Source organism: Populus alba, chromosome 8, assembly GCF_005239225.2.
Source record: "Populus alba chromosome 8, ASM523922v2, whole genome shotgun sequence".
NCBI classification, from domain to species: domain Eukaryota; kingdom Viridiplantae; phylum Streptophyta; class Magnoliopsida; order Malpighiales; family Salicaceae; genus Populus; species Populus alba.
The window spans coordinates 7241008-7251893 of NC_133291.1; the positions used below are offsets into that span (position 1 = coordinate 7241008).

General features: G+C 33.2%; 1 protein-coding gene across 3 annotated transcripts; it reads right to left on the reverse strand.

Moving 5' to 3' along the window:
- Positions 1 to 1068: 1068 nt before the first annotated feature.
- LOC118040023 (choline/ethanolaminephosphotransferase 1) lies at positions 1069 to 8034 on the reverse strand. 3 transcript variants are annotated; one of them, XM_073410928.1, is made up of 20 exons: positions 7840 to 8034; positions 7477 to 7634; positions 7328 to 7337; positions 7161 to 7211; positions 7000 to 7077; positions 6834 to 6909; positions 6714 to 6736; positions 6538 to 6638; positions 6228 to 6322; positions 6020 to 6088; positions 4884 to 4953; positions 4339 to 4402; positions 4216 to 4256; positions 4029 to 4113; positions 3006 to 3068; positions 2439 to 2497; positions 2279 to 2331; positions 1997 to 2069; positions 1363 to 1404; positions 1069 to 1228 (listed from the first exon to the last, which is right to left on the reverse strand). In XM_073410928.1, exons 2-19 carry the CDS (start codon positions 7611 to 7613, stop codon positions 1383 to 1385), a joined length of 1170 nt encoding a protein of 389 aa, XP_073267029.1. In that variant the 5' UTR covers positions 7614 to 7634; positions 7840 to 8034; the 3' UTR covers positions 1069 to 1228; positions 1363 to 1382. The 3 variants fall into 3 exon arrangements, with proteins under 3 accessions (XP_073267029.1, XP_034902783.1, XP_073267030.1); XM_035046892.2 differs by having other exon boundaries at positions 7477 to 7638; XM_073410929.1 differs by lacking the exons at positions 7328 to 7337; positions 7840 to 8034 and having other exon boundaries at positions 7477 to 7616.
- Between the last annotated feature and the right edge of the window lie 2852 nt (positions 8035 to 10886).

Sequence of the window (10886 nt, forward strand, 5' to 3'; positions counted from 1 at the left end):
TACTATAACCTATTTTCTTTACTAATCCAAAGACAATTCTGGTTGATTTATGTTTCTTGAACCCCAAATTCTCATGTAATTGTACACCACGCAACCAAAAAAGAAGAAAAAAGCAGAATTATCACTCCACAAGTCTAATCTGTGCAGTTCTTTAAGACCAGAGATATCACACTTTCAGAATAGCTCACAACAAATTAATTAATTTTATGGAAATGGGATGTCAATTCTGGCATACGATGAACTTCGACAGTCCAGAATGCTTTGGTTTAATATATTTTTAAACAAAAAATACGCTCATTCAAAATATGATTGCGATTACTTTTTACTCAGAAAAATATGCCAATAATATATTTTTTTATTTTTTAAAAATTATTTTTAAGATCGGCACATCAAAATGATTTAAAAATATAAAAAAAACATACTAATTCAAAACAGAAAAAAAAAAAAAAAAATTCAATTCTTTTCAAAAATACTTTTAAAACACAATGTCAAACACAAATATGGTTCCATGTAACCAGATGACTTAAATATTAGATAATGTTTGAGATAGTGGCAACGTTTATTTTTCAAAATACTTTTTATTTAAAAATACATTAAAATAATATATATTTTTTTAAAATTTATTTTTGACACCAATACATCAAAACAACCTAAAATTATTTTAAAAAAAAATTGATTTGAAGCAAAACAAAAATTCAAAAAAAATTTAAAAACACTTTTTAGACGGAAAAATAAACACAACTTTAGATCTTCTTGATCAAATAAAGACCAAACAAAATGATTTTGAAAATTGAGGGTGGACACTAGTATAAATAAGAGGAAAAAAATAGGACCTATAGAAGCTCTTCTATTACCGAGGAGAAATATTACCACGGAGAGATGATGAATAATGTGAATAAAAATGAAAAAAGCAAAGAAAGAAGATATTTAAGTCAACCGTGCAGGTAGTGCGTTACCAGGCACAGGATTCAACAGCTATAAAGCCTATATGACTCACCTTGAACTGCACTGAACTCAACTCGTCCAAAAATAGACATAATAGCACCCCCCCCCCTCGAACACAGCATAGAAACTCTGGCATCCACTATAAATTTCAATATATAACGATGCTTAAAAAGTGTGAATTCCTCAATTCACCTACTCTATTATCACATTAGTTGAATAGTCTTTAACAGGGGGGTAAAAGTAACATTACAGATAGTTTGCCCCATTGCTCCAGAATTGCCAGCTGAAAAAATTCATAATGAAGCATATGAAATCACAAAACCTTGGATACAAGATGGCACTATAATCAAACCATATGCATACTCCAAAAATTTGAATACAGTTAAACAATTAGAACATAGGTTCGGAAGGACATACCAAAATCAGAACTATCGTTTTCATGCTTTCTTCCTAGTTACCCTGTAAATTAAGAACAGAAGCAATTAAAAACCAAGATGCTGTATGCAGGTATATCATAGCTAATAAGCACATTTGAGAAACAACTTGGTAGTAAAAGTAACCAAATATCCCAACTGCAAAAGGCATACACTTCTATTAAAGAGCACCATGAATGCCACAAGCAGATGAAAATCAGATTGATCCACGAGTACTCAAGCACACTCAGCAGACTTCAGAGAACCAAATACCAAGATCAGCCATAATATAACTAAACCTTGAACCAGACAGGTTTTGACCAAATGCATCTTGTTCAATAATTGCAAAAAACAAAACAGATGCCTGTAGCCCGATTGTGCAAAACATCTTTGCTAGAACAATTTTTAAACCCACTTAGTTCACATAATTTAATTTTGCTTGGTTTTTTAATAGTAGTCATTGGTGTTGCTCAGATTTGAATTCAAAAAATAAAATCATTTTTGGTTCAGTTAGGTCTAACGAGCTTTCAATCCCAGTTGGATTATGCTGAAACCTTTACGACTTTTTTATCTGAATTTTCCTCACAAACTGGACCCAACCGAACCATGAATACTGCTAGGTACAAGCAGATTCTCACCTGAAGCAGTATATTCCCAGAGCTGTTGTAATTTCATGGATGACAGATGTGGCCAAGTGTAAATAGAGTCCCACTGAGTTCAGAAAAAGAACTGTAAGGTATAAAACAAAACTGTAGCAGCACATGGTAAGAGCAATATGAATTATTGCACCAACTCAAAACTTAAAAATGCAAAATCAGAAAACAAAACATTGATTAACTTGTGCAGAACGGTTTCTAGTGTAAACAAGCAATCAAAGACGTATCACCGCTATAAACAGAAAAAAGGTAACAGGCGCTTACTTGTGAATACACAGTAACCAAGAAGAACCCAGAACTCATCAACTAAAGCAACTCTGCAATAAAAGGTTCTCGTAAAGTTAACACGACCGTCAAAAATAGATCAAATAGATGCCTATTTTTAACATAAGAGACTAGAACAATATGACCAGTGACCACTTACCCATCATTCAGTCTGGCTGCGAGTGCATTCGCGATGGCAAATGGTAGATATAACAGAGACTGCAGGAAAAAATAATTGTAACTTAATTGTTCAGCACTCATTTGTTAATTAAGTTTACATATAAAATAAATTTCCCAGGAATGATGTTGAGAACTGAAAAACAGCAGAAATGGAAACTTCTGTGGGAAAGGAAATTCAACAATAACCAGTTTGATACTGGAGGTAAGAACACCCAATAGTCCTCCCACAAGTATTCCTTCAGAACATGTTATGAAAACTTCATGGAGAACAAGTCTGCATTATTTTATTTTTAAGAACATATTAACTCTAATAAACAAGCAATTGTTGTATCTCATAAGTGCCGGTGAAACAGCTCAAGATAGGGCAGAACATTTGTTGGATATTTCAGTGAATTATCCAAGAAGTTAATATACATTAGACTTTAGAGAACTAAATATTCCTGCAATGCTGGTGGTATACACCAGAATCTCAAAATTTTCTATTAAAGCATAAGGACAAACTTAATGACCACAGATGTTTAATAGTTGAGAACTGAACAAACCATACCATACACATGTTGGTTTTCAATCCCTTCGGTTCATCACACAAGTGAGACAAAATCATCCTTCCCTGTCAAATGAAATGGTACAATACAAGTCAAACGTTTGCACTTTGCAGCGCTTGTATAATTTAGAAAATATTTAAAAACAGGAGCACGCACAAATGAATACCATTAGTTCCCAGTTCCCCAACACCCACTGTAAACACATCATCAAGAATATACAAAACTTTTGTTTGCATTTGGTTTTGTGATCCAATTCCAGACAGTAGTAAGGAGCTGTCATGATAACATATGCTAACTGTTGACTTGACTGGATCTAATTTTATGTTGAGATACAACACCGAATAACCTGTGAATGTGCATTCTTTTGGGATCTGCACACTGATTTCATTCTCCTTTCCTTTTTTTTTAGGTTTTTTTATTCTGCTTCAAATGCCTAACTCATCTGTAACAGAAACATATGCAATCATATAGCCAGAATTTAAAAGTTGATTGTTTGAAGCACCGCCATGTGTGAAACTTTAATATGCATTCCTATAAAATTTCAGACTTTATTAGATCCCTAATAATATGTGCTAAATTCACTTCAAAATAACATATAAAAGCCATGACGGGGAGGTGCAACTGCATGGTTGTGATGAACCTAATTTGCACTGTATTCAAAAACCATTGTGACTGCATTTTGCAACAGTGCCCACATAATTTGAATGTGTTAAGACACATTCCGAATTTGCAAATCATAATGGTCATATGGTTAAAAACACCCTGTAAAGTGGTAATAGATCCCTGCCAATATCACAGTCAATCTATTTGGAACCAGCTCCACCATTTTAATACAAATTCTCACAGCTGGAGAACTTTCAGGCAGAACACCAGACTGCACAGGTTTCTACTCCACTATCCACCTCAATCAACCATCTCCTTAGCATGACTAAACTAATGGATTTCAATTTGAAAAGGAAACAGAGCAGCAATTTAGAGAACTGAATGGAGAAAGATAATTGTCAAAAGGTAGTCACGTAACTTACCACAAGAAACCCAAATGCAAGTCCAGTTCCCAATATAACCAAATGAGGATAGTTTGACATTAGATCAGATGGAGACAGATAATCCCTGCAGAAGAAGCAAGGTCCATATGAAGACCAAGATCCTCATATTAAAACCAATATGTGTATCAAGAACCACATTGAAAAAATATAACAGGTTGAGGCATACCACAATAGGACTCCGCCAACGAGCACAACAAAAGGGTAAAGCTGATAGCAATAAGGAATAATAAGACATTCACCAAGCTTTCATATAATTAAGAAAGGAAAGTGAAAATGGTGACAGAATTACCATTGCTAAAGCCAGCAACATGCTGCCTTTTCTTGCTTGAACAACCTTGTAGACATTAGACACACTGTAGAAAAAAGGTCACATTGCACAAATATATAGCATTATTGAACGCAGATCCAAGATAACCTACACCAAACAGCTACATCATGGCCTGCATGTGAACTCTAAAGACACCAACAGTACAATCTATAACAGGCAATTCATGCTAACCAATGGCACAAATGAACCCATAGAGGAAAATTCAAACACATCTGCAACAGCTGAAACCCCTAGACCTCCACCACCCCTTCCATCGAAAAATATAATGATGATGTCATTTTCTCAACATGTGCAAGTTATAACTTTGGTTACTCTTTCTTCATAATTGAATGGGTACCCATAAAAAGTTTAAACAAATGCAATTGAACAAGAAAGGAAAAGATCATAACTAGGAACATTAGATGTAAATTATGTGTTGTGCACACAAGAGAACTATTTTTTCAGCCATTTATATATATATATATATATATTTATGTATGTATGTATAGATATATAAAATTGCTTACTTGAATCCCACTGTAGGTATAACAGCAAAAGCTGTCATTAAAAACTGCACAACTCTGTAAGTTGGGATTTCTGCAGTCAAAAAAGTAAAAATAAAAAAATAAAGACCAAAAGAAAACTTCAGTCACGCATGAAAAAGAAAACTATGAAATAAAGTACAATAGGGCAAGGAGAAAACAAAATACAGATGCAAAAGGAAAGCATGAAGGAAATGACAAAGTTGTGTGTAACTTGTTGTTCTAGGGCCTAGCCAAGTCCTTTCATTTAACATGTATGGTATCATTGCCTATTTTAACTAGTGTTTCTGCCACCAGGATTGAGATGATGACAAACCAAATGGAATCTACATTCTAGCACTGTTATGTAACTTTGACTAGCTAAGTGGGTCGACTTGAAGCTTGGACCGGTCCAAGTTCATCAAAAAATTGGTACGACCTGGTAAAACCCGTTGACTTTTTATAAAAAAAAAATTCAGAACATTGTTTTAAAAAAAAAAAATAGTTAACCCATGTCAACTTGCCCTACCTGTGACCCGAGCCTTGTTCTAAGTAGACCTTTGAGTCAGGTTTTTTTTAAAAAAAAAACCATAGTGAAATCCCGCCAATTAAAAAGTAAATTCTGGAAACTCAAACATCACTTAAGAAAACACGTCTTATGGGGAAAAAAACACTAATGAGAAAGAAGACAGCAACAAATTACTCCATGAAAATAGTGAATGCTAATACATCAGAAAGAATCAAAGAACACAAATAAAAAAACAAGTGATGGACACGAAAATGTATAAGAGACTAAACATATATTGAGTAAGTCCTTGGTCTGAATTGCATTATCAATCAAGAAAAATGTCTAAAACAATTACGATTTATTTTTAAGCCAAAAGCAAAGACATTTTATTCCAATTGCACTGAACAAAAGGTAGATTACAGAGCATTCTAGTCTTAGGTTTGAGCGCATAATCTGACATCATGCACAGAATTTTCTGCTAAAAATATCCAACAAATCTCATTTCAGTAGATGACATGTGAGGTGAAATAAAATCCTGGGAAAGTCATTAAATATCTCTAGCAAGGGAAAAGGTAGAAAAAAACAGGAATGATGCATTCATTGCCAAGCATTTTGCGAAATTGTAGACTCTTACCACTTACAAATGGCAACCAACTCAAGAATGGGAAAGACATTGCAAACTGTTGAGCCCACCACCCGGCACCTTAAAAGGAAAGAACTTGAATTGGAAGAAAAGGAGACAATAGAGAGAAACAAAATGGACGCAGAAAAAATTATCATGGTATACTATATTAAAAAACTGTGCAAAATAACCAAGGGTATTGCAGGTTTGAAGAGCTTACCGACTACAGCTGTAAAAAAATGAGCCGTGTATATTAGCATCAGACCCTCTGTCGGTCCATTAATTGCTGGAAGAATAAGAGTATTGGTGAAAAAGCTGGACACAAGGAAGCAAAAATTGAAATTGTCAATAACATACAAAATTTACAAGAGTGAGAACATGAGGAAAATAATCGAACAAAAGACCTCAGTCAAGAAAAGAAGATGTCAAAAGGTCCGAGCAAAATAAAGAAATCTAAATAGAACTTATGAAGTCATATTACATCATTCAAATCCATAGAAAACAACTAACAGCAAATTTGTATCACTTACTTTTCCCATGTTGCACAATAAAATGGAACAGCTGAAATAAGCCAAAACCAGAAAGCATCTCTTCCACACATGGCAGTGCTACCAAAAGCCATGCTTTCGAACTGAAAAACAACAAGAAACAGATATTGAAACTGAATCTGTTGGGGTAAAAAGACTAGAGATGGAAAAACACACACCGCACAAGCAAGCGCATCACATCCTGCAATAAGTTGGGGAAAAAAAAAGCACATTAAGAAACAGTCACCAATATTAAATAGTTGGGGAACAAAGACAGTTTATGTAACAGCATAAATCACCATGGTCAAAAAGCTCCCCCAGTGGACTGGACGAGTTTGTCCGCCGAGCTTGTTTTCCATCAACAGCATCAAAAGTCTGGGAAATTAAAAGCAAGTCAGGAAAAGCCATGTCACGCACATTAAGAAAAGCATATTAACTACAATGCCTGAGAGAACTAGAATCAACCTGATATAGAAATAGAAGCAATCCGTGCGCAAAATGAACCCATCGCGGCGGAGGCGTATCCAAGTGAGGTGAATAAATCTAAAACACAAACAAAAACCTTAAACTAGGAAAGAAAAAAAAAACATCTCCACAACTGACATTTTTACGAAATCCCAACTTACATAACCGAGAAATGCCGAAGTCACTAAGAACATAAATCCCATAAGCGTAATCTTTAAAAACAAAACAAAAAAAAAGCATGAACAAGTCAGGAAAAGAAACAAAACATGAAAGCACAGCCCAATAATTTAGCATCACTAATCAAAGAGTAAAGTCCACTTTATCGTACCATATTCGGCCTGCAGCAGATCCATAAGTAAATTAAATCCATTTTCACACCCAAAAAGAAAAGGTGAATATAGTGAATATTCTAATTTTAATCAAAGTTCAAAGTAAAAGAAGAATACATATCTATGTCGCATAAATGAAGGAACTTACGGCATCCAAAGAGGGAAGAGGTTAACAAAGCGAGTCCAAAAAGGTTGCAAAACATATTTAGCAACACAAGAGTGATCTATTCCACTGTATTTGTATTTGTGCAGTGCTGCTATTCCATGTGACCCTATATATCCCATTTGTCTTCTTCTTTTTTTTGCCTAGCTGCTCAAAAAGAAAACATAATCAATCAATCGGATCGAAAAGAGAGAGTTTACATGCCAACCTGGATAAACTGACTGCTGAGAAGGAGAAATGGTTCTGATATTTAAATTGAAATTGAAATGATTTTTTTTGTTATAATTGACAGACACAGTAACAGAAATTGTTTAACGTGAAAATAAGATAAAATTAAAGAATTGGTACCGTTGGGAATGGGGAGATGGTGAGATTTTATTTTCTGGAGCGGTGAACTTTGGGAGAGAGACTGCAGATTTTAGAAGGCAATGGATTTATCTCCCGCCCTAAATAAAGTAGCGAGGGAGAGGGAGAGCGGAGACTGTATGTGTAAATGTTAAGCTACTTCGCCCGTGGAGGGGAGATGATTCATCGTTTTTTTTTTTTTTTTTTCCTGTCATCAATTATTTTATATAAAAGTAATATCGCCTATTTTATAGTTTCGACGTCCCAGAGAAAACTGAGTTGATTCTAAAGAAAGAACCTTTTTAATTTGGAAGAAAATTAATTGTTCACGATTCTGGTGGGCCACTCCTTTTCTAAAGTTTGAAGCACTACTTCGACCGTATGTTTACTTCGTCCTCTAGTAGCCTTTTTCGAGTTATCAAAAACAGTTATAAAAAATAAAATATAAATATATATTTTTTTAATTATATTTTAACAATTTCAATTACAAAATTAAATTACATTAAAATTTGATAAAATACATCAATAATATTAATATCAATAAATAATCTAAATAAAATGAAATAAATAAACAATATTAATTCAATAAATTAATGACTTTGACAAATAAAAAATGAACAAAACTTCTCAATACAGCGGAGTCACTTAATAATAATAAATACACATAAATCTAATTATAACGTCTTAAAGCTATTACACGAAAGTTTAGTTTGACATATTTGATAAAATTCGTCTACTAAAATTGACTCTATGAAATATTATGTTCCCAAACTTCATATGACCTAAAATTTTACCACAATATATTTTCTCGTGTCTAATATTTTCCTGTAAGATCTCAGCTTTATCCAGTATATAATTTAAAAGATATATTCAATCCCGTAAAACTGGTCAAGCAAATATTTTAAGATCAAGTTTAGACTTGATTTAGTTTATATCATAAATTTAATAAACTCGTAAAATTAGATCGAGTTTACCGTTTATATAAAAATTAAATCTGAATTTATTAATTTTTGAGTTTTAGTATAATTTTACACTTTAAATACAATAATTTTATAATTTAACTTGCAATTTTAACAACAATAACAAATGTCAATGTCAAGAAATTTTATTTCGTTTACCAACTTGTACAAGAAAAGAGAGAAGAGCCCAAATCTTTGGCTTTCGACGTGACATTTTCAACAACTTCGGACCCAATGTATTGCGCGATTGCGTCCTCCGAAGCTTCTCCACTTGGCTGCAAGCGCTTGGGGATATTCCATGATAGTAATTAAATGTTTTGAGATTTCACTTGTTCATTATTAAAAAATTTAAATTTAAAATTTTAAATATTTTCTAAATGGTTTTTAATATGTCAATTTCAAAAACATTTTTTTTCAAAAAAAATATTATTTTAATATATTTTAAATTTTATTTAAAAAAAAACAATTACTACCGCAATATTATATACACACATACCGACATTGACTGTGGTTTATTTTTTTTTTATTTACGTGGATGTCCGGGCCAGCTTGCGCGCACCACGATTAATCCCACGGCTCACTGAACATCTTGCAAGCCCAGTAAGCATGTAAAACACCACGGAGGTGACAGGCGTGCACGGTGAGGTTTGAATCCAAAATGCAGAGATAGGGAACAAATCCCTTTAATCGCTAGGTCAAGAAATCAAATGTGAGATTGTGGTTTTGTTTTTCTTCTTTCTTGTGAATTAAGATAAGATCTTGACCGACAGTGTCCACCCTTTTGCCCATGGGACTTTTTATTTATTTATTTCATCAATTGTTTGACCGACTTCAGTTCTGGGACATCTTGGTAATAATAGTGATAACAAATATCCAGTAAACCCAGAGAGGTCTTTGCTGAAATTGCCTTTATTCTTCTGGTTGGATTGTTGATTTTGAAAAGAGAGAAATATGCTACGATATTGCTCTGGGGGGCATTAAAAGTCGACTAATCTTGGAATTTTCTGTTTTTCTACCAATTTCTAATTCCAGTATTTGCAGATACGGTGGCGAGTTGCAGGTTTGTGTCTGGTTTTCACTTTTCAATATCAAGGTCATTTGATCGGGTGCGCTGCGGCTGGAAAATTCACCTGCCTCCGTCTGCAATTTTTATAAGCCTGGCTCCCTTTGCGTCCCAAATATCGTCCAAAACCCGCTAACCACGTCAGACTAAATCTAATTTACGAGCAACAACAAGGTTGGATACCATTTGAGATTTAAAACATTGTTTGCAAAGTGTTTCTCAAATTATCCTTTATCAGGGTTTTGGATATTTTTATATAAAAATATTAAAAATCACTAAAACTATAATAATTTGATATAAAAAATATTTTCAACCACACTTTAATCTATGTTTATATTCTTCATGGAAAATTAAAATTATATGAAAGACGCCAAAAAATTATCATCACCATTCATCTAATGCATCGAGTATCAGTTCTTGTAAATGCAAGGATACATGAGAAGCCATCCTTCGCCCACTCCGAAGTTTTTGAGGGAGGATTTGCTTGGACCCCTCGATCATATAAATGCCAGCACTGGACTTTATGGGCCTGATAGCTTGTATCTTTTATAGACTGAATTGACAGCCCACATTACCAACAGGCCTTTGATGCTCTGCTGCCAGGCAAACTGCTGGCCTTTGTTTTGGATAGTGGACGCTGACCTCACGGATCTTTTTTTTATTTTTAAAGGTACCTTTTTAAATAATTTCTATTTACAAACATATTAAAATATTATTTATTTATTTTTTACTCAAAAAATAAAAATTATTAGAAAATATTTTAAAAATATTAATTTAATTTTTTAAAACAAGAATCATATCATTTAATAAAAGCATTATAAAATGATTTTCATACCAGAATTACAGAGGATATTGTTTCACGATTATATATATATATTATATATTTTTATATATATATATATATATATATATATATATATATATATATAGTTGTTTATTGATTCACTTAGGATTGAGAATTTTATTTAATTAAGGATTTATTAGATAGCTTGGTGCGCTATTTATGCAAGACATTTTGATATTCGTAA